Source organism: Haemorhous mexicanus, chromosome 1 (assembly GCF_027477595.1).
Source record: "Haemorhous mexicanus isolate bHaeMex1 chromosome 1, bHaeMex1.pri, whole genome shotgun sequence".
NCBI classification, from domain to species: Eukaryota; Metazoa; Chordata; class Aves; order Passeriformes; family Fringillidae; genus Haemorhous; species Haemorhous mexicanus.
Window position 1 is genome coordinate 91,018,996 of NC_082341.1, and position 26,961 is coordinate 91,045,956.

General features: G+C 40.2%; 1 protein-coding gene across 1 annotated transcript in view; it reads right to left on the bottom strand.

Annotated features, from left to right (window-relative positions):
• Window positions 1-26,961, bottom strand: part of TMEFF1 (transmembrane protein with EGF like and two follistatin like domains 1) — a 112,251-nt gene that overhangs the window by 43,624 nt on the left and 41,666 nt on the right. The window contains exon 2 of the mRNA XM_059856021.1: window positions 1,914-2,023. Within this exon, the coding sequence (XP_059712004.1) occupies window positions 1,914-2,023 (110 nt within the window). The remainder of the gene's footprint in view (window positions 1-1,913; window positions 2,024-26,961) is intronic.

A 26,961-nucleotide genomic window follows, 5' to 3' on the forward strand; every position in this document is an offset into this window, starting at 1 on the left:
CCACTGACAGGATTTGAGGGAATGGCCTGAAGTTGTGTCAGGGGAGGTTTAGGTTGGAAATCAGGAAAAGGTTCTTCACCCAGAGGGTGCTCGGGCAGTGGGACAGGATCCCCAGGGCATTCATCACAGCACCAGCCTGACAGAGTACAAGTGTTTGGACAATGCTCTGGGGCACGTGGTGTGACCCCTGGCATGTCCTGTGCAGCGTCAGGAACTGGACTCAAGGACCCTTGTGGGCCCCTTTCAACTCGGCATGTTCGTGGATTCTGTGATTTCCTTGCTAGCAGGAACATCTTACCTGACCCCAACCTGGATCCCAGATCAATTTAATTTTGCAACTCTTTCGTTAGGGTACATTTTTCTAAAGATTGCAGTTTTAACAACATAAAAAAATGCCTTGCTGTATTAATTCAGCAAGTGTTTTCCTGGCTAAAGCTTTTGACATACATAACATCCATGCTATGGAAAGACACTTAGACCTCTGAACTACAAGCAGGGCTTGCAAAGTAATCTTAGGAAAAAAATGTAGTGGGACAGTTATCCAGCTCTGTGATGAATAGGAAACACACTTCTGGAAGAACAGGGTGATATTCCCACATCTTCATTTCAGTGCCTCTTCAGCTGATCCACTATACAAAAATGTGTCTGCTTTCCTTTCTAAACCTTGAAACATCAGAAAATAATAGCCCTCAGATAGTCTTGCATGTGAAGAACCTAACAGTTTGGGCTGGGTGTTTGTTGTCTGGAAATTTTGGTGCTGCTAGTTGCAGCAAATTGAGTAAGCTCAATTAAATTTGAGAGTTACAGGAAGATTTTCAACCTGCTATGTCTGAAAAACACAGTATCTTCTCCTCACCCATAGACTTATTTCCTAAGAGTATAGAATAAATTATTCAAGAAGTACAAGTAAACATGTAAGTAGTTTAAAAACAATGCTTAAAAAAAAATGCACTCTTCAAACAAACTAACAGTTTAGCACATGGACTAGTTCTTTTTTTTTATGTCTTCAAGACCTGGTTATTAGGAAGTCACAAAATTTACCATCTACAAAAAATAAAGGAAACCTTTGGTCATCCTAGGGTTGTATTTATTTTCCTTTTTTTTTTAATCATTACTGAGCCTTGATTTTACTATTTTGCATAAATAAATGTTACAGACAGACTGAGACAGATGAAAAAGCCTTGTCTCATAAGAATTTTTCCACCCATTAAAAAAGGCAGCTAGAACAATGTCCCTAGCCCAGGTGAACAGCGCACTATCAAAAGCCAGCTCTGAAACGCTGGAATCCAAAACCACTGTAAGATCATATACACACCATTGCTATTCTGGTTCCCCTTGATTTATTATTTATTGGAAACAGAACACACCATTGTTTTTAGAACACACAATTGTTTTTAAAACACTGAAAGACAGCCCACTCCAGAGTTTGCTGATAACACTGCCAGCTCTTCCAGTTTTACCACGAGTCTTGTACATAATGTTTGATACATTTGTCCTGGCTATAAACTGTGGAAAAAAAAGAACTGCTGTATTTTTCTTTAAAAAAGTTGGTGGCAGGAAGGGAGAAGAATTGCCATGATAGTTATAAAGAAGTTATAAAAACTGTAAACTAAAGGGTGAAAACCAGACAAAAAACTGAACCTCCTGTTTACTTCTTTTTAAAACTTCAGAAGACATTTTAATTTTACCTTTTTTCTGAGCAGGACTAATTCATTGTTCTAATTCAAAACCTTTATGATCACTGGTGGCCCTGCTATTATCTGATCCAATCAGTGCCATTGAAAAAGGGGTGTATGGTTAGAGTCCATAAGCCTGTTGCTGAGTGGAATTTTTGAAGCAGTGACTCTACAAATACTTCAATACACCTGAAGGATTTGTTAGAAATGGCAAACAAAAAGGTGAGCAGCCCTTACCTGGAACTGACACGCACATTTCAAGCCATCTCCCTCTTCCTTGCACACTCCTCCATATTTACATGACGACTCATCACACACTCTTACGTCAGATTCCCTTACATTTAACTCTGCAGAGAAACAGAAAAACAAGACAGAAAAGAAACTGTAAGGTGAGTTATTTTGAGGGCTGCCTTGTCCTTAAACCCTCTGAGCACCCCTGCTGCCTTACTCCCATATAGAAATTAAAGGGAAAATGCCAGAGCTGTTGCTCCAGGCTGCCTTGCATGAGCTCAGCCCTGCCCCTGGGCTCCTCTGCAGGGACACATCCTGCTCCCCAGAGGCAGCTTTGCCTGGTTGGGAGAGTGGCTGGGGCTAAATGCTGATTCACCACATAAACAGATACAGAGAAAACATGTATTTATACTACCCAAATTCTCTTCCACGTTTCCCCTGATGGGGATGCCCCTGTGTAAAACCCTTCTCCACAGCAGTTGTTTCTAGTAGGAGTCAGGAGTTTTACACAGGTTATAGCCTATGTTTCTCACCTGCTACCCCTTTTTGCTTTGCTCTCTACAAAGGTCCTGAGGAAGTAGAAAAGCTAAACCACCAGGATTTCTCTGCCTGGTTGTTCAGTCTCTGCCATGGCCACACTGTTATCCTTCAGACTAAAAATAAACCCAACTGTGTTTAAACTATTATAATTTGCTTGCACTGTAGGAGCCAGAGTAATGAACCAGAGATCTGTGTCTTAGTTCCAGCATAAAACTAAGGAGCACGAGTGGCAGCTCCTGTCACCTTAAGCTTGCAGCACAGGCACAGCTGGCAAGAGGGAAACCAAGGGGCTTTACACATCAACTGCAGAGGCACTAGCTCCAGCACAAAGGTCTCCTAACTAGCTTCAAGCTCTTTTTGGACATCACAATCCAAGGCTAATTTTAAAAGAGAGTAAAAATATATTCTTTTGAAATAAGTATTTGATTTGAATTATATATAGGAAAGAGAGCAAAAGAAAGCACAAGTGGGATAATGCAAGTGGTCAGTGTCCACCCAAATGTGACCTCATCAGACTGTGTGGGAACAGTGCTGGTACTATTGATTCCAATGAAAGGGCAAAATAACACCAAGGGCTCTGGAAAAAATCCCCTGACACTGTTAAATGTGCAGTGAAATCAGAGGATATGATTCAAAGATGTCTGTGCTATGGTTCAAGACAGAAACCTTCAGGATTCCATAGCAAGTATGATCCACTAAAGAGGTTCACTGACAGCGGTGTGATTTAAAATGATGTCTGTGACTTTTAATAAGCAAGCCCTATCCAGAAAACTGGCTTAAAGAAAGAACTGAACACCAGCCATTCAGAAATGGGGAAAGGTAGGTCAAAAGCAAAAGAAAATAATCCTCACTGCCACTTAGAGTCTTAAATAGGCAATCAGCCTCCTCCTCACAGCAGTATCAGCACTTTGGTATGACAGTGATAGACACCCTGGAAAACTGCTCCTATGTGTTTATGTAACATTATATGCCCACACATATAGTTTATATAAATAAATAAGTAAATAAACAATAATTAATGTAATACATTTTACCACTTTTGCCACATGCTTCTATATTTAACAGAGCATAATTATGGATTTCTTATGGCACTGAAGTTACAGGATTACAGTTCAACGAAAAGTCCAGTTATAATCCACATAATTTTTTTGTCAACCACAAGAAAAAATGGAGAAACATATTGATTCTTTTCCCTCTATATGTCCATGGCTCCCAAAAGCACAGATGAGGAGGGCAATGTGTGTAACAATGGCCAGATAGGTACCCTGGTTGCCATCACAACCCCGTGCCTGTGTTCTCTAATGTTATTCTTAATGTCGCCGTTTATCAAGCGTGACTGCTGCGTTGTAGGGACCAAGCTAATGTGACAGAACATCGCAGCTTTTCAATTTAATGTGTGCATAACTCGCTCCTGAAGGAAATGTGCCTTTCTTTCTCTTCATGAAGGTCTGTTCCACCAAGATGAGCAAACGATCAAAATTAATTAAGGGGAAATGATTGTCATATCTGAAAGAAGGGTCCACCTTTAGGTGATACGGCATTTGAGAAAATGAAATTCTAAAAAGGAATAACTGTACAGTCAAATTAGAGCATGCACTGCCTTCAAATGACTGTGTTCATTAGGTCAGGAAAAAAATGAGATGTTGGTCCCTCCTGCTGAACTCTCAGCTGAGCATGCTGGACTCAGTGCTTTGCAACATCCCATGCTCCCAACCGGCAGAAGAAACTCCTGGGCAGCTGCAACTCCTGCTTGAATTTCTGTGAGTCTACACAATGTCCAGCTGCCTAAGCAGTGTAGTGCAGACTTTCCCTCAGTACTGGTGCTCCCCCAGTGTGGAGAGGGCACACAAACCTCTAGAAAGGAGCCCATTCACCACAGTGGTGGGCAAGGGACCTCACTTTTTTGCAGAGGAGAAGGATGGGGTGAGCTCAGAAAGAGAGGTCAGACAGCAGTTCAGCATCAAGGCTGAACTCGAGATGTACTTGTTTGCAGCTTTGGCTTTGCCTGCAAAAGCCAGAGAGAAAGGGAAAGATTTCAGAACAAAACTGTAAGAAAGGATATGAAGATGGGGGTGCAGAATTAGCCCTTGTGAACCTCCCTCACCCCAAGGAAAAAAAGATATTTGGCATTCCTTTTGATCCCACAGGAGGAATTAAGGGGAGGGAAAGGACACTGTGCTTTTAATGGTTACTTCATTTTAGGCATGGGCTGGTTTTCTTTCCATATAAATGATAAATGCTGATTATAAGCTTTATGGCATTAAATGAACACTGAGCAGGAAAGGTCATGCAGAGACCAGGAGACAACATGATTTTTCAAAGCTGTACAAAAACAAGATATCCTGGTGATTGGCACTTGAACATGGCAGATGAACTTTATTCTATGACAGGATGTCACCTAATCCCTTATTCCATTCAGTGGCAAATTCCAGCAGCAGCGAAATCAGGCCTCCAGTGCGTGCATGATTACATCTGATGGAATCACAAGCACCAGGAAGTGTGGTGGCTGTAATTACCTCTGCACCCACAGCACTCCGCTCAAAAGGAGTACACGTGGATGGCTGGATGGTGTTAGAAGAGTGATGTGAGGAGAAATAGTAGATGCCTTGCATGTCTGAAATGTGCTCTTTTTTCAGTGAATTCCCCACAGACAGAGAATTAAAATGGATTCTCTGCAATTATTTCCAGCAGAGTGGAATCATCACTGTAAGAGCAGGTCCATGAGAAGAGCAAGAATGTGTAGCAAATGGTTTAGGGTAATTTCTTGCATGTTTCTTTAGTGCCTATTGTAACTCGTTTCCTTGACTTCCAGCAGGTATAAATAAGAGAAAGCCTCAGTGTGATTCATTAGGCACAGTGAGAATATGCTAGGTAGTAATCCATCAATTCCCAAGAGAAAATATAATTAGCGCAATTAAATCAGGCTTCGAAATTTATGATAAAATTAATCTCCAAAGACCTGAAATGAGGCATTCAAAATGATTTCTTAGTATCTGTTCAGCCAATGCACTTCCTGGTTGTGTGATGCCTGACTGGCACAGAGCAGCTTGCAAAGACCTACAGCAAGGTCTTCTGTGTTTGTTTTTTTTTCTCGGTTGAAAAGAATTCACTTTGTGAAAATTTGTTAGATGAGTAAAAATGAGGAAAGCCTTCTCCATTTTGACTCCTTTCAGAGAAAGTGAAGTACAGCTCCATACAAGTAGCTGTAGATTGGCTTTTTTTTTGCCTGTGACCTCAAAACTTCTTGCTCTGAGGCTCTTGTTATAAGGTAAATTACATATGTCAAAATTCTGAACCTGAAGATGAAATCAAATTTGTAGCTTTAAGTACATCAAACATCTTGGTTCCATCTGGACACCACCAGAATAAAGTAAAATCTAAGATGGGCAAATCTGTTTGCTTTGCTTTTTCATAACTCATATTTCTCCTGGGGTTGGTAATAGTACATAGTAATAATGAATGGATATAAGGAACCAAAAAATACCTTTCCCACATGAAAGTGAGCATGTGAATATTGCAGCTGTGCCTGAGAAAAAACTCACTCTGCCTGCCTGCCTATCTGTTTTCTCTTTCTGTGGGTAAGTCTACAAGCAGTAGGTGTTGGGACCCCTTGCTGCCTTTTGCTCTTGACCTATGGGTTAGGTAAAAGGGTAAAAAAATTTGCATTGGAGGAAAAAGGCGAGGATTTTTTTGTCTTCCAAACAGTTTGTTCTTTGTGAAGCCAAGCTTTAAATTTGGATGTACGACCTCTGATGGAGGTCACATATAGTCACATACACAGGGACAGAAAGCTCAAAAAAAAGTCTGTAAATCTATATATAGCTTAATAGAACCCCCAAAGTTGTAAGAACTTGAGTTGAGTCAACATTGGCTTGGAAAGAGGGCTCAGGAGAAATTATGTTGTGTAAGGACGTGTTAGAGCACACAAAGTCTACTGGAGATAGTGATGTTATGAGTGGAGCTCTCAGGACCACAAAACAGAGTCAAAGAAGGCAAGATCTGATGAACAAAAACCTATAACCTGCTCAGTTTTGGGAGTCAATCTTATGATTCTGGATTGGCTTGGGCAAATCACTGGCTTGTTCTGTTTTGTTTTGGTTTGTTTTGTTTTGCCAAATTATTTGTAAATGAATGGAGAATTTAATGGGGAAAAAAACCCAATGAAATCTTTCCCTTATAAAGGGAATAATAAAGCTGAGGTGTTCACACAAGTAGAGTAATAACCTGAGTCTTAAACTGAGCTCTTGAATAAACCTTTACCTGCCAGTCACAACCTCTGCCACACAACAAAGATGGTACTCAGAGCCAGGCCTCTGATCCCATGCTTCCCAAGGACAGCCTGCCCACTTCAGCCAGGTGACTTTGAATGGCGCTGCAAAAAAAATTATCCAGGGAAGTATTTTGGGTGTCCCTGGAATACCTCTGCCCACCTCCTGCTGCCAGCTCAGAACAAAACTGCACAATTCTGTAAATCCTACCCATGGCTTGCAGACATACGAGCATCCCATCTGGTAGTGGCTTCAGTCACTTCACATTCCCATCACCTACAGTGACTCTGACATTGGTTCAGACACTTAGCTCACATGCACACGTCTATACATAAACATTTACATTTAGATGTCTTAATCTACAAGCTCAGCTCCATCCCACAGCTCTTTGAAGTACATCCAGAACAGCCATTCCTGCAGAAAGTCATGCAAATGCTTACAGAGCTGTTTCACCCAGGCTCTAAACAGAAAGCGTAATTGTGAGAACATCCTAATATCTAGGAAAGGTATATATTAGGAAAAATACCTTAAAAATACCTAAGCCTGCCCTGACACAGCTTCTTGCCTCCCATCAGGTCCTGTCACTGTTCAGCAGAGAGAAGATCAGTGCCTGCCCCTCTGCTTCCCCTTGTGAGGAAGCTGCAGACCACGAGGAGGTCTCCCCTCAGTCTCCTCTTCCCCAGGCTGAATAGACCAAGGGACCTCAGCCACTCCTGGTGTGCTTCCCATCCAGACCTTGACCCCTTCCCCATCCTTGTTGCTCTCCTTGGCACATTGCTGGCTTTAGCACTGCAACCAAAGGGGAAAGTGGCTTTTCTTGCTTCATCAGTTAGAGAACAAAATATTACTAAAACACTGGAACCATGAGCTTCCCAAGTAAGTGTTTATCATTGATAAAACCTGAGATTACCATTTATTTGGGAATTAATAAACAACCTCTGCATTATGTTTTCCAGAGCATTTTATAATCCTTGTGTTTCAGCAGTTGTGGATTATGTAAAGCACAACAATTTGCATTGTGAAGTTTATGTTTGCTGATTTTCCTCTCAGAAATTGTCATAGGTTATGGGTGAAGAAAAAGAGAGCAGACAAGCCCCTCAGACAAAATTAGCAATCACTTGTCCAAATAAATAATACTTGCTTGTGTCAAAGAAGGCAAAGCAAGACAGAATAGGTCATACTATCTTGTTCAAATGAAAAATTATGTTTTTCAGAAAAGAAAACAGACAATAAGAAAAACTACTGGGAAAAAATTTAGGGAGAAGAAGGATGCCCTTCAGACACTGCACATCCCCTTTGAAGATGGCTGTTGCCACTGATTTGAGGTGACAGTTTAGCAAAAAATTCTAAGAAATTAAGAATGTGGAGAGTGGAAAAAGAAGAACAACAAAAAGAATTTTTAAATGAAAGCAATCAGAGAAGAAAAAGAGAAAAATGAAAATGTAACACAAGAAAATCTAAAACAAATGTAAGCTTTAAATAATTAAACCTGTTAAAAGTAATTTAAATGTCCTTTTCCTGATGTGATATGGTGTAATTTTCTTTCAGACTTGAATTAAAAGAAAACAATTCACTGGGACAGCCAAGAGGTTATATGAAAAAAAAAAAATAAACAAAATTATTAAAATTAATTTAGTCTAAAAAAACATAGACAACTGTAATCTAACAGCATGCAAATACTCCCACATTTTTTTTAATTGGTCAATTGATGGATGCCTTGTGTGGCTGATGGCAAATCTGCTGTTTTGAAAACAATCTTAGGCAGTATTAAAGGACAGCAAAACCTGTTTTGCTGTGTCTCAGTGCAATATTTAATGCTCAATTGTGCAGAAAGAAAAAATAAAGCTGTGCTTTGGCTCTTGAAATGCTGAGTGAATAAAGCTTGAAATATTTCCCTAAAACTACTTTTACAAGACTGCATTAGCTTTTGATTGCTTAAGTGCTGTCCAATTTATCTAGGATGATTATACTTTTACATTTCAAATCACTATAGTTTCCTTTTTGAGCAGAGGAAAACTGAATGCATACATGCTGCTGAAGCAATTAGTATTCTTGTACACAATAGGAAACCACAGCAATTTTTAACAACCAGCACTCACACAGCAAGGTAACAAGGCTGGCTTTGAACCTGAGAGTCTCCCACACTGCAATATTCACATTGCTGGTGTGCCTGAGATTAACTCTATTCAGTGTGAAAAAAGTAAGGAAAAGTGCCATAGCGACGCGTGTTTGTGTGACAGCTCCATCAAAATATTGGGGGCAGCCGGTGGTACATTTCTGCTTCCATCAAGGGAAAAAAAATACTTGCAAAGTTAACTTCTTTCTTATATTAAAAGCTTTGGCAATATCTCAGAAATGCTATATAATCTGTAGGTGAATGTGTAACCAAATGGTACAAATTGACAAGCTGTGCAGGTGGTTGGAGACAGGGATAGATGTGGTGGGTACCTGGAATTGTTTTCTCTCTCACAAACACTTTTGTATCAAGGTCAGGCAGTGCAGCAATCTGGCCTTCAGGACCTGGGTCTGATGTGCTTCTCTGTCAGCAGCTACCCAGGACACCGACTCCAAAACTTGCTTACAAAGCAGAATATGTCTTACTACAAAAAATTATTGACTATGATTATGCAAAGCCATTAAAAAAAAGTAAGCATGTCATTGCATATTTTTACATAAAATTAAAGTATTAGGAAAGGAACATGTCCATATAGCATATTTACAGCAAGATTGATTAAAAGATATATTATCAATCTTCAGTCTCTGAGGAAACCAAGGCTGTGTAGGAGCTGCAACTTTCCAGACAGGCTGGTTTGTTGCAGGTTTGTTCCTATAACTTCTGCACTCACTGGGCAATTTCAGCCAAATCTGACTGCAGGGGAGGCCTGGGACACTGATCCTCCTACAAGCTAATGGAAAATCAGTGGCTACTGGGAGAAAGGGGTCTAATGTCTCCACTGCCAGTTGGAGGAATTCAGGGCATGTCCTGGTTTCAGCTAGGATAGAGTCAATTTCTTTTCAGTAGCTGTTGCAGTGCTGTTATGGATTCAAAATGAGAATGGGTTGATAATACACTGATGTTTGGGGGTTTTATCATGCTTATCCCAAGCCAAGGGCATTTTTTTCCTTGTCTCACGCCCTGCTAGTGAGGAGGTGCACAAAAGAAACTGTGAGGGAGCACAGCTGGGTCAGGTGACCCAAAATGACCAAAGGGATATTTCACACCATGGAACATCAGGCCCAGTATATAACAAGGGAGGAGTTACCTGGAAGGGCGGCTGATCTGGGGTCAGGAAGGAAAGTCTGGCATCAGTCAGAGGGTGGTGAGCAATTGCATTGTGCATCACTTGGTTTTTTTCCTTTTTATTGTCATTATTATTTTCCATTATTACTGTATTTTACTTTAATTATTAAACTGTTCTAATCTCAACATATAAGTTTTACTTTGATTTTCCTCCACATTCTACTGGGGTTTGGGAGGAAATTGAGAGGGGGGTTAGGGAGCATGGTGCTTAATCTCCAGCTGTAATTAAAGTCATGACATTGGGACAAGGCTCATGCAACCAGAACACAAAAACATGTGATGTGTTTCTTTCCACAAACACATGCAAAAAAGTGGCTCTTATTGACTCTTTTCCACTCATGGTACTGTCATGGTCTTTGCCATACTGAGACTCAGAAATTTAGACTTGGATCTAGTAAACACATGGACTTTCAGGATACTGGCTGCTGAATGCTAATGCCTATACAAATGGATTTATTCTGGTAGGTTAACTTTAAAAATGGTGCTCTTACACTTCACCAGCCTTTGACAACTAATGGGACTCCTAGGAAATTTTTCATTTGGGTAAATTATACTGTTAAGCCTCGACAGTTGTGCAGCATGTGCAATTACAGTCAGTGGGAAAATGCTATTTGTCCTTGCTCCCTTAATGTTCCCTTGCTTTCTTGCTCTGTCTCTCAGTTTGCAGAGTAGATGGTCAAATACCCAAAACATTTGCAAGCAATTTAGTAAGGGTCTTCTGTCTCTCTTCTCCCCTGTCCCCCAAGCTGGGGAGCTTCTCAGGCTTTCCGGCATCTTTGCCCACATAAGAACACATCCAGCAAGTACAGTGCTCCCATGGAAGCTATAGCTTTGGCTAATGAATCCTGGTGCTGAAGAAATCTTTCTATGCCAATTACAAACCAAGGTGAATCTTCAGTCCTGTTTATAAAGTAAATCTCACTGTAGAGGAGTGAGAAGCTGTTCAGACACTGAAAGAACTGAGCCCTCATTTATGCTCCCAAAGAACCTGAATCCAAGTGAAATAGTGGTAAAAATTAACACTAAATCAATTATAATTATTGCAGGGAATTTCTTCTTCGATCTGCAGGTGACACATGTAACTCACGTTGATTTCTAAATTAGAAAGTAATGTTGGTCAAATTCTGATCCCATTCCTTGCACAAAACTCAAAGGGACAGAGTCCAGGGACCAGCTAGCCAGATTAAGAGCCAGAACAGAGGTGTCATGTTCTGTTGGGTCTCCAGAATTCCAATATTTGCATACAGGAAGGGGATGGATGGCTGATGGCTCTACCTCGCCCTGGTGCTAATTCCTGAGCTCCTTCTGTTTTCTGCTCCTCACTTTCATTTTTTTCTACAACAGAAGAGAAACAAGCCCTGGTGTGAGCAGCCAAGAAGATGCAGCCTTTCTGTAACCGTGTCAGTCATCTGATCACTGCCTGCAGAGCTCTGGGGTGCAGGCAGAGAAAGGGATCTTCATCTCTGTGAGCAAGAGTAAGGGAAGCGTTTAAAGGGCCTGATCATGGGGTTTCATGTCATTGCTGAAACAAGGGCTGAAGTCAGCAGAAACCTGATCACATCAGAAGTATGTCCATTTCCCACAAAGCCCATCTATTTTCTTCATTCTCAAGGTCATGTCAATCTATGTTTGTCTTCAAGTCCTAGCACGAAAAGAACTGAGCTTTCTATGTGGGTTGACACTTTCCTCTAAGCAAAGCTATGGAAGTGACTTGGCTTCTTGTTTGTTTTACTTCATTTTAAAGACATTTGGGGGGAAATCAAAGCCAACTATAATTCCTCATTAACCTCCCCACTTTTTCTTTCCCTTACTCTTCTTGTGGTTTCAGTGTCAGAGAGATATTTAAAGAGCAGCTGAGTCTTGGTCCTTGAAAGCCCCATGGAAACTGTATTCATAGCTGTGGAACACCCTCCCAAGTTGTCATGTAGGGATGAGTTGACCTTCTGGGAGCCATTATTTCAAAAACTAAAATAAATTCAATAATGATTTTTTTAAAAATAAAATATCTCCCAAGTAGAATGGAAAGCACTTAGAGGGAACTGCCGGCTTTTCATGGATGAACCAACACAATGCTGACATAGATAATACTGCACAACTCAGGTTATTGCACATGCTCTGCATATTACACACTTTTATGTATGATTGCCAAAAATTTTGTTTCTTGGAGAAAAAAAGAGAGAAATTTTAAAAATGAGAAATAAATATATATACATGCATTCAAACCCCACATTTTCAGTAAAATATATTTTCAACGTTCACTTTTGGCTCCAATGCTACTACTCATTCCCTTCTAGTTTTCCATTTATCACAACATTTTTCCTTTAGGGATAAAAAAACAGAAGAAAACTCTCTGGAATGGAAAGTCTCTGCATTTCTCAGCTACGAACCCTAGAAAAACAGGTGTCTTTTGGTGGATTTTCTAGAAAAAAACTATTTACTACAAAATGGTGTTGAATGAGGAATGAGTCTATTTGAAAAAGTGTTTTGCCATTTGGGATACATAATTTGAGACTCCAGTCCTATAAATGCCTGCACAGAGACTTAACCCTGAGCATTTGTGATATCTAAATAAGCTGAATGGAACTGATTATGTGCAAGACAAAGAATGTCCTTAAGTGCTTGCAGGATCAAGGACACAAGCAATTTTTGAGGATCTGATTTTATGTAGAAAGCAATTAACTTGACTCAGGCTTCTGTCTATTGGTTACAAATGTGTAGAATTACAGAGTGGAGAATTTTTTAAAGCCCTGTGTATTTCCCAGGTTTGAAACTTTCCCTTAAAAGCAGCAGAAAATACCCGACAAAAAGTTGTCAGATAGTGTATTAATCTTAATTATTCACTCTCTACAGGGAAAATGCTGCTGTCTGCAAGACCATTTGATAGTGGAAATCTATAATGTGACTTCAAATAGCTCAAAGTTGAGATATTACTCATTGCTCCTAGTTACTATCATTAGCAGCTATGTGAAATACCTAGGGGCTGCAGTGAAGATCAGAGCTCCCTTCTGAAAGGCATGGGTGAGAAGCAGCCCATTACTTACAGCATAAGCACAGAAGCCATACAAATTGTGATAGAAATTAGATAATATCACTTCCCTTTCAGGGGATGAGAATAAGGAAGAAAAGAATATATTGAGGGAAGGATTAATTCAAGGCAGCAACACAAGGCCAAGGCAGGATGCCACAACAGAGCTTGTCCCTGTCCAATTGTTTTGATACAAGGTCATCTTTTCTCACTCTCATCACCTTCCCTTTAATAGAAATATTTTCAACACCACAGCTAGAAAATCATTGTGATCACCAAAAATGGAGCAGACACAAAAAGATTTAGGCAGTACATGTTGATTAATTTAAAAAATGAGAGAAAGGAATGAATACTAACACTCTAAGGCTACTAATGCTAACTAAAGGGTTGCGTTGATGTATTAAATGCAGCTTGCAGGACTCATTTGCTGTAGTCAAATGGCAGATAATCACTGCTCAGAATTCAAACTGTGCTGCTGTGATCGAGCCTAATGCAGACAGTACCATGCAAACCCAGAAATGTGTCTCATAGTCCCACTGGGAAAAACTTGTTTGTTCAGGAACACAACACTGTAGGGGGCTGGCTCTTGTGCAGCAACACATGGAAATATGGAGGAGCCGGAACAGGCTTTTAAGATGTGCTTTGCCCCAGGGAGGGCGGGACGGGGGGCAAAAAAGAGGGTAAATTTGGCTTAAATCAAATACAGATACTATTTTTTAGAAAAGACACTGTCTTTACAAGGGTGTGAAGAAAAGGTCCTGTGCTCGCAGCTCCACCCTATGTGGTCTCCTCTGACAGCGCAGGCGATGCCCCTGTGCCCTCAGGACCAGTTTTCTGCTGGAAACACCTCGTCTCACATGCTCTCTCCTCCCAGTCAACTGAGATTTTCAGGAGCTGATCCATTCCTTGCATAAATTGTGAGAGAAACCACTCCTGCAAGCCTCAACTGTGAGTGTAGCTCAAGGCTGACTGAACAGGGGGAGAAACCTGCTGTATCTAGAATATCCAACTGACATTTTCCAAAAATGTCAGCACATCACCTGTCATCAGAAGGTGATGGGAGCTGCAAAGGTTTTGAACTTCTAGGAGGATCTGAAAACTGTAAACCTGTCATAAATCTTATTTCTAACTTTGCAAAAGTGGAAGAGCCTGCCAAACTTATACACAAATTTATGAAGAAAAAAGTAAATTTCATGTCTGCATAACCTCCATACTAGAGAGACTACAGATCAGATGTGACAGGTTGTGGTCACAGGATAGGAAGATCTTAATTCCAGAACCAAATTTCAAATTTAATTCAAGTCAGTAGTGCCTGACACCCATTTTCTAGCTGGAAGAGCCTGCTTTGCCTTCCCCAGAGAAAATCAGTGCAGCATTTCATGTCACAAATACCCCTTCAGTTCTGCTCCCAGACACTCTTTGGCAGCTCTGCAGGGGTGGGCCACCATCTCCAGCTGAGTGAATAAGGGGATGGGTGGGTTGAACACTTGGGGAGGGATTCAGCATTATCACTGCTCGTCTGCACCAGCATTTTCAATGTTAATAGAGACTAACAGAGCTGAGGCAAAAGGAAAACTTCCAGAAAACAGTCTTCTTGCAATGAGAACAATTATGAATGTTTTCCATAATCTCAGCCAAGATCTTTGGGCGAGACCTCCACTGACACTGGTGATCGATTCTTCGTACGCAGGATTACTGAAAGGCCTGTGAAAACAAATAACTGGAAACATCTTCCCTCCAATTCCCTAATGCTGTTCACAACAGTTTCATATAAACACAACCTTACTTGTAACCAGGTGAGGGAAATCAGCAGGGCCTCATGGCCATCTCTTACATATTACATTCTGCTCCCAGCAGCTGTAAATTCAACACTTCGCTAGGCATTAAATTTACTCTCAAGAAAGATCTTCTAAGAGAGGTGACAGAGTTATTGCACTCTTGCAGCTGTGGAGTCAGATGGCAGCGTGCCAGAACTCCAACAAAATTTTAAATTGGAAATCTGACCATCTGCTATAGGTGGGAAAAAGGGGCTTTTATGTCCAGGCTCCTCCCTTAGTTTTGTAATTTCCCTGGTACCGAAATGCACGGTCTGGGGTGCAACAGATGCCACATGCTTTTCCAATGACTTCTTATTTGCAGCTGATAAGCACTGGAATGTCTTAAATATTGAATAGAATCAGGAATTACTTCTTAAATGGCATTATGTCCTGCTATTACTCAGTCTGTGACAAAGCAGGGTAGTACTTTTCAAAAACTTCCAGTTACTTTGGGATACCCCTAATAATAAAATCTGCTGAGGTTTACTTACTTGCTACTTGAAACAGGATCAACAAGGACAACAAATGTTTTTTACCATCTGCATCCTAACTAGCTCTTCAATCAATAGAGCTGGTGTATCTATATTATGGTAAACTGTTTAACAGTTTGTTTGAAATGTATTAAAAAAATGGGAGTGTCTTCAGGTAGGAAATCATGTTTTTGGGGTCTGACCCTCATATGAAAATGTTATGAAATACTAAATAAATGCAGAACAGGAAACATTTTGATGCTTACATGAACATTGACTGTACTGCTTTTATAGAATTCTAAATCACAGGCTAAAAGAATGGTAGAAAAGTATAAAAATGGATCTGAGGTATCACACTGTACATTCATGGATGGGAAAACACACAAAGCATTGGATTCGTGGTGAGTATGGCAGGTCCTGACACTAAAATGTGCATGGCAGTAGCTTGTTGAATCAATAGTGAAGATAAACACTAAAAGAAGGATTCTGTCTAAGTGTATGTTCTAATACTGAATTCTAATTGTATGTATCATTATAATCCCCCATGCATTATTCAAATGATCACTCCTATTCCTATTTTTGCTGTACAAAGTGGGGAGAAGAGCAAAGCCTCTGAATTGTTTCTAGAGCCATATATTGACTCAATAGCTTCTTCAAAGGCCAGTTACACTTATCAATATTAAACTTAAGAAAAAAATAATTTGAATTCACTGTTTCTCCTGACAGATAAAAGACTCAGATTTTCTAGGGGATATTTTCACAGCCCATGGGCCACCTCTTTCTTTCCTCTTCTTCATTCTGCACAATGCTCTATGAAATACGTTTGGGGCCTCTGGGTCCATTAAATGCACATCTTTAAAGCAGTCTGGCTCAAAGGGCCCCATGATTAGGCTGAAAGAGCTCCCTTCTCCAATGTGAAATGGCACCAGAGACACTCTGAAAGTGTTTAAATCCCAAACACCATGTCTGCACCTGAGCTCAGCCCTTGTGCACACCCCCAGACATTTGTAATACCCACTGTGCAGAACAGTGTTTTCTTCCAGAATGCTCTTTGAAATCTGAAGTAGCTGACATACCTTTAGAATACAAAAAAAATCACAAAAACTAGTATAAGAGAAGTCACATTTCCATATCCTTTTAGCATTACTACAGAGAAATGCCATGGAAATTTAGCCAATTTTTAGCACATCCCAAGGACATTTTAGTAGCTTTTATAAAGAGATCATATTGGATACTGATGGGTAATTATGTAGTTCCTTAATCAACTTTATATTCCTGTTATGTTTATGTCACAGTGTGCAGGTTTCCTGCAGAAACTGGTTTGGGGCTAATCTCTTGATGATGGGGTGGCTGTGGAAAAACTTTCTGTCTACATGAAACATTCTGGTTATCTGAAACATTAAGACATCAAACACATAAATCTGCTATTGTACCACTGCAGGACTTCAAAAATACTATTAATATGTATTCTGTAATATCTAAGATGTCCACAGGACTTTAAAACAGATGAACACAAATTTCAAAGGCAAGGTAAATATTAATTCAGTTAGATCAAAATACAGAAAGAATAGATAATGAAGAGCAGTGCCAAGAGTCAGATAAACGATGCCAGGCATTAACAATAAACAAGAAGAAAAACTCCTAGGAGAGGTTCAGCAGCTCCTCTCAGCTCCCCCTCATAATAAGAGTTTTCAGCATTGTTTACTGGCCATGTTATCTTTTTAAAACTGATTCCAAATAATAAATTTAATGTCTTTATTCTAAATTTAGGCTTTAGACTCTCATCAAAAGCTCTCACAGCTGGGTACTTCTGGAAGGTTTGGGGGGAAAGAGCAGGCTAGAAGCACTCGCTGTTTAGAACAGCATGATTCTTTTATGAGTTTTTTTGCTGGTGCCATGCAATTTTACACTTTTCCGTGCATTTCCTCATAGCTCATGCAGCTTTTGGAAAGAGCCAAAAGAAAACCAAACACTCTGTGTGGAAAGCCACACTTATTGATACATTTATGCAAAACCCCTCTGCTGCCTTCCCAGGCCGTTTGTGCTGCAGATGACTGAGCCATGGCTTGGTCGGGAGAACAGTGAGGGCCTCCAGTGCTGGGCACGTGAACCAAAGCTGCCCTAGGATCACTCCTTCAGCACACAGGGCAGAGGGAACATGGGATTGAACTCTACCACCTCTTAACAGCTCAGGAACTGTGAAACCTCAGAGGCATCCAAAGAAATGTGCGTTTTCTCCTTATCCTTATTCGTTTCTTCATCATATTAACCTCAGTCCTCTTGCATTGCTCAGCTGGCCAGCATCCTTCAGCAAAGGGAAAGGACCTCTAAAATTGGGCAAGACTGTAAGACTTAGAGATCAGCTGAGTACACTCATCCTCTCTGTTTCCAGCCCTCCTGTAAAGTTCTGTGCATCTTCCCTACTTTTGGATACAAAGAAAAAACCCACCTTTGACAAAGTCCCATTTTCACTGATAACCATGAACTGGCATGACTAAGATGGTTGAAAGGATCCATAATTCAATGTTAGTATTAAAACAGAAGATAAAAACAAAATGGGCTGAAAATGTCATCTCTGAGAAGCATCGTGTAGAATCCATCAGCCATTTAAGACCTACTATGGCGGGGAGGGAAATTTTATTCTATTTTATCTGTGAACGATCCCAACTTCATTCTTTCTTTGTCCATCTCTTATCTTCCTTTTCTTAGATTTTTCACCTCATCCTCATTTTTGCAGTAACTTAGGATCAGCTTCTGTCTTGGAACTTAGGTTGGAACACACTGGCAGCCAAACTTTGGAGAAGAAACTAGACAGGGATAGGTATTGCAAAAGGCAAATTAGAGCGTGTAAAAAGTAATTATAACAATTTTAAAGAAAATAAGTAAGAAATAGTATGGTATAGGTGGTTGTAAGCTATACTTATTGCAACTACCTTACAGTTTCAACCCAACTAGGGGACCAATTCCCATAAACAAATGTAGACAATAAAGACAGTAGCAAACCTGAAACAAGAAAGAAATTATATGAAAATGCAATTATGCAACAAGAGCCTACATCATATATCCTTAAACTTATAGGCAATGATGGGCCAGTAGATCTGTCTTAGGAAACATTGACTGCAAATAGAGCATATTTTCTACATGCATGGGTAAAATTTATGCTTGTGTTTTATGTTTTATAGAACCGAAACAACTTCTCTTGCCCGAGTGGAGCACAAATTACTTTATCTGAGTAACAAGATGGTGACATTCTCTGAATCTGTCTCTTGAGCCCTTTTTCTAACCTATTATATATGGTTCAAACAATTCTTTAGATAGGTTATTAAAAATAAATGTAACATTTCCCTTCCTCTTCCCAGTATCTTCACTGGAGATCTAACTCTTCAGCAGTGTCTGAAAGCAAAGAACTGTACAATATATTACAGACTACACATATAAAAATACTGCTGCACTCAACATTGGAGAATTTTTTCTCTTTCAGAATACCTGAATGCTGTACTTCTTGCAGCCTTTCCTCACCATTATGGCATTTATGCTTCCTGTGTCTGACATTTCAAATATGTCTTAAAGAATCTTAAGGATCTCAGGCCCTAGCTTTTTTAAATGGCATTTGAAAAGGATTCTTTGAATGATGCTCACTCAGTATAACATCTTTTTAATTTTATTATTTATATTTTTAATACGTTTACATTTATTAATACATTTTTAACGTCTTTTTGCAATAGCTTTCTACTACATATTATCTATGATAAAAAAAAAACAATGCATTTTTTATGTTAGTGAGGTTTACACTTAATATAAACTCTCTCACCTTCTGCATCTGAGCAGTTGAGAAATGCCTTAGACATGTCTCAGCTGGCTAAGAAGGAAATGTGAACACAGGGCACAAGAGAATCTCCCAGCACTTTCTAACCAGCCTCCCAGTATAGATAACCAGGAGTTCATGGCTGCAGCAGCTGTCATGAGTGCTTCTGCCCTGTCACCTGAGTGAAAATTCAGATGATTTTACCCTCCAAAAATTCCCAGGGAATTCAACAAATCATGGAAAGAGGAAATGGAAATGCATACTGGTTTTATACCTCGTGGCTATAGTTCAGATTATTTTAGATCCAAAATCCTTTGGGCAAGGATCCTTCCTGTAGGTTCCATGTGACTGAGAACAGAGAAGACTATGACAGAAGCAAAGGGGAAACCACAAACTACAGCATTAAGATTTTTTTAATCATTATTTAATACACAGGACCACAGTCAGCCATGTGGAAGGCACTGTCCACAAATACAATGGCTGGTAGTCCACAACCAAAGAGCAAGAAATAGCCTTCAGAAAAGACAAGAATGCCACAAAAACTGAACAGCTTCTTTGCCCGAGTGTCTACTGTGAACACTGGGGAGAGGTTCATTCCTTATCCACAAAAAACTTTGCACTAGATGATTGGTAAACTTACAGTTTCCCAGTTTGTGTAGGGTTCCTGTGGAGTGTAGAGTGTAGCAAAACTATACCAGAAAAAAGTCACAAAACAAAGAAGAGCTAGCATGACTTTGCAAAAGGGATCTGTACCAGAGAAAACTGCTGGACACCTCTGAAAGAGCAAAGGAGCAGGTGGACCGAGGGAGATCCCCAGACGCCTAAATGTGCATTTGATAAAAGCCTTCATCAAAACCTTTAAATAAGCTCGTGCACAAAAGTGCTGGTCACATGGAGAAAGGGTTGGCTAACTCCCCAAAAACATTAGGCCATGGACAGCCACTTTCAGATCAGCAGGATGTACCCAGTGGAGGTCAAGAGAGGTCTGTGTTCAGCCTTGGTTTTCAATCTGTTCCTGAAAGATTGGAAAGGGTATGAAGAACAAAGTGAAAAGACTTTCTGGTTGTGTCAGGGTGCTAAAACAGATGGCTAATGGAAAAGTTGAAGAAATCTTACAAGATTGAATGACTGAGTTTTAAAATGCCTGATGTAATTCAATGCAGATAAATGAAAAAGAAACCATATGGAGAAAAATCCAACTTTCTTCACACGTACATATTAGAGATACATCCTGAGACTGTTATTACCATTTAAGAACAAAATGCTGGTGTTATAATAGACAGTTTTACAAAAATGTCAACTCTGTACTTAATAGTGGTAAAACCCCCTAGACTAACTGAATGTTACGAATTGTTAGGAAGAGAACAAAACATAAACCAGAGTACATTATTATGCCACTATATAATCTAGAGTGCCTTTTTAATAATGTGTGCAGTCTGGTCCATTATTGCAAAAAGAACATAAAATGGGAAAAAATGTTCAGAGACAACAAAAGAAGATGAAAAATATCAAACCTAGCTCTTCTGTAGCAAAAATGGAATCCAAACACAGTTGTTTTCCTCTTCAAAAGACAATCCTAAATATGTACCAGAACTCATCATGTTTTTCTGCAGCTGCTGTACAATGACACTCCTGATGTTTACAGCTGTAAAGCAATTAGAAACATTTGGCTGAAAATCACCATGTAGATAATAACATTATTATCCAGTGTCCTTAAAAGAGAAAGAGGAAAAACTTTTTGGAAACAACTACGAAGTCTTACTGGTGTGTCACAAACTAAATTTAAGGTACAATCTTCTAAATTATCCTACACAATTTTGTGCTTCTTTTCACTAAGAGTCTCACAGTCTCTAAAAAGGCTGTTTAGCTTCCTCCTGAGATAAAGAAAAAAACCCAAACTGCTATTTTTATTCTTTTTTACTATGTGCACTCCTAGCCATGTCCATTCCCACTCCCACCTCTCAGTGCAACTCAGAGAACAGCATTTTCTCAGCATGGATGTGAGAAAGGAAAAGAAAAAAATTTCTAGGGATATAATCTGTGCTGCTCTGCGGTCTCCATCTGGCATAATTTTGGCAGCATTTTGGCTGCCTCCCAAGAGGTACTTGGGTAGCTAATTCATTGCTGTAGGAGCACAACATTCAAGCCAGCACCACACTGCTTCCTTTACCGTGCCAATCTCCAGCCCATCAGCCTGGATCGACCAGCGTTTTGCTGAAGCGATTGACCATTTTGGCCAAATACATCTGATTAGGACTCAATCTAGGCAGGCATCATACTCCCTCATCTTCCTCCGCCTTCCCCTCTAGGAGCCCTGACACAACTCTCCCTGGTTTTCCACCTCCTCTGGCTTCCCCAGCTCAGGCTGAGATCCTCACTACATGCTATAGCAACAGGGCAGACGGTCTCTGTTTTCTCATACACTGCCTGACACTGGCAGGGCACTACAAAAAGCAGACACAAATCTTTCCTTGCAATGCTGTGATGTCAGCACGACCTCCTGAAGCTGGCCCAGAGCAGCCACCACGCCTCTCCTCTAGGGAGGCAACAAAAACCAGAGAGGGACTCAAAAGGGAAGAGGGAGACAGAGGAATTCTCAGACAGATGAAGCTGCAGGCATGGATTCTCGTGCTTCACAGCCTACCTGAGTCAGGCCTGCAGGTGCCCTGAGCATTGGACAGCTTTTCTCAAGCTCTCTTGGTGTACATCATGAGAAAACTGAGACATGCTGCTCCTAGTTCTGAGTGTGCAACTTTACATAAAAAGGTAAAATACCCAGTCTTTAAGGCACGTATCAGAATAGATTTTAGAATAATATTTTAAAGTTTTATTTATGGGACACTTTTTATAAGCAGGTGATGGTGCATTTGAGGAAACATCTGTGCATTTATATGTGCAAGTGTCCTCTGTATTTCACCTCTCTAAAATTGAGTCCAAATGGCAAGAAAGATAAGCTGAAGCCTTCCCTTTACCCACAGATAAACACAGTATATTTAAAATATTCTTCCAGCATCTTAATGATTCAGGCAACAATAGAAAAGGGTATTCCCTCCTTCCAATGTGGGGAAAAGGGAATTCAGTCGGACTTTTCTCCAGCTTACTGAGTTCCCTCAGCGTTCACCACCCACAGTGTCACAGACATCTGTGTGCCACCTGTGACACATCCCGAGCCAAACACACTACCTGGGGATTTCATATGGAATAAAACTGGTGGCAAGGACTGAAGGACAAGCAGCAGCTATTACCCACAAAGCTGAAAAGCAACTTAGTGGCAAATACGAGACCATGTTTTCCTGAGGTTTAGACAAGAGGTCTGAAGTTTAGAGTCCTTAGGACTACAAATGCTTGTATTGAATTTCAGTATTTGAGGCACCACACAGAAAGGCTTTCATATAAGAAGATCCATCAAATATGTCATCAGTATTATGTTACAAATGATTGAAACTAAACCACTTCTCATAAGCAATGAAGATACTTTCCCAGCACCATTTCTCAATTTAAGTTACTAAATGCAACTACAGCATGACTTTAAACTTTAGGGTCAAAGCATATTATACAGTAGGGCAGGTGGCTCAATGAGATTTTCACGGTATAAAGAGGTACCCTAGGTGAAGCTACTTGAGAGCCTTGCTATAAACACATTGTAGTCCAGGGGTGAAATCTCTGAAGAGTCAAAAGCACTTGAAGACAAAGGGAGTAAAATAAATAATGTCTCCTCAACCATAACTGCTGAATACTGGGAGAGATATTAAAATAAAATGCCATGACAGTTTATCAGGTGAACAAAATTGCAACCTTTATGTTTTCACCTCCTTTTTCAATCAGGGTCTTCCATCTGTGAGTGTGGCAGTGATTAACTTTTCTTGCTGCACCTAGAAGATGTGCTGCTATTCACTGAGCACCCTATGCCCCAGCACACAGAGAAGGCAAAGAGAACAACAGGTTGGTAATTCACTGGCCCCACTAGCACAAATATTTAGGCCTTTTAGAGCAACCTGGGATGTGGGGGAGGGAAAAAGGAAGCACAGCTCATTAAGGCTGAAGCAGAAGGGGCTGGGTCAGGAAAACCAGAAGGGATTTTCAGGAAAGCCTGGAACATGATTACCTAGTTACCTAAGGCAAAGACTCTTACAGAGGAGGAAGATGGTCCTTACTTCAGACAGACAACCTGCAGTGAATGGGACACAGCTCAGCACTGCTCAGCAGCCCTGGGCCCCAGAGTGCCCCCAGCCACCCTGCTCAGGGGCAGAGTCCTTCCTGAAAGATTGGACTCACCTAGAAGCACAGCCTGAATATCCCAGAGCACTGAAAAACAAAAGAGTATGGGATCTGTGCTGTAAAGTCAACATGGAAAAAACGAGTTTCAAAGAAAAGCACTGAAATAAATAAAATCTTTTTGACTGAGCAAACTGGAGATATGCTCCATTAGGCATAACTTATTGCAGTGCTTTCTTACAGCTTTCTTTCATCCTTAAGTTTACTTCCTTTGCTTCCTTTTTTTTTTAATTGAAGAATTTTGCTTGCTTTCTTCATATCAATCAGATTTCTTAAGAAGCTACTGTCCTGTGGTGTTTGGAATTTCCAAGATGGGAGACACAAGTGAAAAAAATGAAAACAAACCAAACACGTTGCCCTCCTGAATGGCAATGTTCAAAGTTGCATGTCTAACAGTGTTCTGTTTCCCTGGGGTTAAAAAAATCCCTCTGTAGATATTCACATTCCTTGAACAGTACATTATTTTTCACACTTACTTTTAGAAAGTGCTGGGGAACATTGTAAGTGTCCACCAATATATTCCTTTGTTTTCACTTTTCCTGTTGGGGCAGAACTTCAATATTAATACTTCTTTGGGTTCCAGTGGGATTTTCAAGAGCTGTCCTTGGCCAGTTTAGTCCCATGGACTTCAAATGAAAACAGGAGGATGAGCATATTTGAAGAATCTATACTAGAGGTAAACTTGACTAAAAGGGGAAGTTCTTGAGCCAAATTTGAAAGCTGCATCCACTTACATCAGGAATACATTTGACATCCTGGTAGCAATTATTTCCATATTTAACAGCTTAGGATGGGTCCTCAACTGAATTTTCTTTATGAAAATATATGTCTGGACACCACCAAGAGTATCTTGAAATCTCAAGTCTGAGAAAAAGAGCCTAAAAGTGCCCTGGTAAGTTCCAGGCAGAATCTGCACTGCCTGCTCTGCATGTACTGTTAAATGTGAGTCAACTAAAGTACAAATCAATAGCACCATTTTAAAAGATCTAAGATGTTTTGCCTTGAACTCTGTTTCTTTCTCTCACCTGGCCAAGTGTGGAAACAAAAGCAAGCCTTGACAGGCAGAGGTGAAAACAATGCATGTCTTTCCTTCCCCCTTCCCTCCACTTCATTCTCTGAAGTAGAAAAACCAGTATCCCACTCTGAGGAAGCACTGATTTCCATGCCTGCCAGAGTACAGCTGAGAAAAGGCAGTGAGGCAGGGACTAAGGAAAATGGGAAACAGAAAAAGAACATATTGCATCTGAAATCTCATACAACACAGGTAACATTCAACGGTGGGGGAATAACTATGTCCTTTTCAAAAGCCCAGGAGTGTAAAGAAGCACAGGTCATCATTATTAAAAGGATGAAGTGGATTGCACAGTGCTTGAAAAGCTTAAGAAGTCTTCTCATTTACAAGTAAGAACTGCAAATGATCACAATGTTTTATAATTTGACCCCATCTAAATAATTCAAGATTCATTGTGTCTGATCTAAAGCAGACTTCCACTGCCAATGTATTAAATCCAAATTAATTAATGCTGAAACCTGTTCTCCAGTAAAATAATACAATGTCATTTAATAGTTTCTTCCCCCTGAATAGATGGCTATATTCTGGTTATAGACAGGTACAGTCTAACAGTGAATTCTTGTGCTGTGTTACATGGTGTTGCATCTGAAATGTATTCTCCTGGGATTGGAAAGCTAGCATGCAACTCAGTGTAAATGTCAGCCTTTGCTCAGGACTAGTAATAACAGAGATATGTAGCTGAAGAATGAGATGCTTCTCTAAAGCCCTAAGGATTTAAAAGGAAATTATGATATTCTTCAGAGGAAAAGATGATGTTCTTCAAAAGTTCCTGGATCAGAATTGCAACCCAATACCAGTCTTGGACACAGCCCCTGTGCTAATAGAGTGCTTTGTCAGAGTAATTGCCAAATAGATATTCAAAAAAGACAGCTTACAGCTTCTGGCTAACTTGGAGGTGTCCAGATGTTTAAAATGAGTTTTACAATTCCCACACCTTTTTCCAAAGACATTAGGTTCTAACTATTGTGCTTAATCATTGTTCAATCTCAGCAAAGCAAAGTTATTTTAGATAACTGTAAGTTACAGTGGCATTATCTATTTAGCTTTGCTTGACCATCATGGACAGGAATAAAGCCATGAGACACCCCGGCCCTCTTAAATTAATTCAGTTCTCTTCCAGCTTTAAAGATAAGGAACCATCAGCCATTCCTAGACCTAGGTACAGACACAAGCAGCCAGGCACTGCTGCCACCATCATCCACAATAATTATTCAGCTCTGCAGTTCTTAGGTGTGCACAGAACTGCAGGTCACTCAGGAATGCTCCACACTGAGGCACACAGTAAGTCACTTTCCAAACCCAAATACAAGGTACAGGCTGAAAAACAAAGCTCTTAGGAGGGTGAGAGAAAGACATTGTGGTTATGATGGTACCCAGTGCTTCCCGTGAAGGAAGGAGGGCAAGGAGATCTGGGTTTTATCAGAGCATGTAAAAGAGAGGAACTGAACAGGAGCCACTGAAGAAAGTGCTGATGGTGAGATGGTGATACTGGGTTGAAATGTCAAAGCCAGGTAAAAGGCATGAATTGCCATTTCCATGAAGGAAATTGCAGTGCAGAAAACTAATGAGGATTGAACAAGCTGATGCCTCAGTCCACTGTCCTGCTTCCCCTAAAACTCTACACAGGAGAGCACAGGCAGCATCAGTACTACCTAAGCCTGCACTTAAAGAGCTTTGACAAAATCTTTTTCAAAATGTTCTTCCAGTGGCTCTTTACAAAAGAAACTTAAATTCTGATTGAGAAGAAACTGTTGGCAACATTTGATGGAGAGAAAGCTTGCCAGTTCTTCCATCAGCAGCATCCTATAAAGCATGTTCTGGGGAATTTCCAATGGGAGTAGAAGTAGGCCAGCCAAAAACACCATAAATAAAATACAAAGGAAGACAGAAATCCCACCACTTGAAGGACAAGTCTTAAGCCGCTTTCATTGCAACTGTGATATCAAGAATTTTAAACCAGCAGTTTTCTTTTGCTTAATTATGCAAAATATGTTGGGTTGGGTGTGGGAAGAGAGAAAATAAGGGATTGCTTGTGTTTACCATTAAAAAATAAAGCAGTTTTTTAAGCATAGTATTTCAGTGGCAACAGGAGAACAAGACTGGGGCAGCCTGTAAGGCTCCAGAAACATCAAAGGGAATCCAGACTAAGGGGAAATTCCCTCTTCTCTTGACTTCAAGACAAAGATGGATGGTGGAAAGAAGGCAGAATTCTCATTGTTTATAAGGTAAGAAGCTTATAGCAATTTTAACATTTTCTCAGAAACATACAGGTCTGGGTAAAGCAGTCAGACTCCCAAATAAAGAAGTTTGAAATAGCATTGGTTTTGCTAACGATAAATCACTCTTGTACCGACATGGATTGTGCACAATGTCAATGGTTTTGAAAAGAAATTCCTTTCACTTGAACCTCAGCTGATCTTTCTAAGCTTATGGAGCACTTGTGAGTGCTGCTGATAGTGTTTTGCCACACACACACAGAGT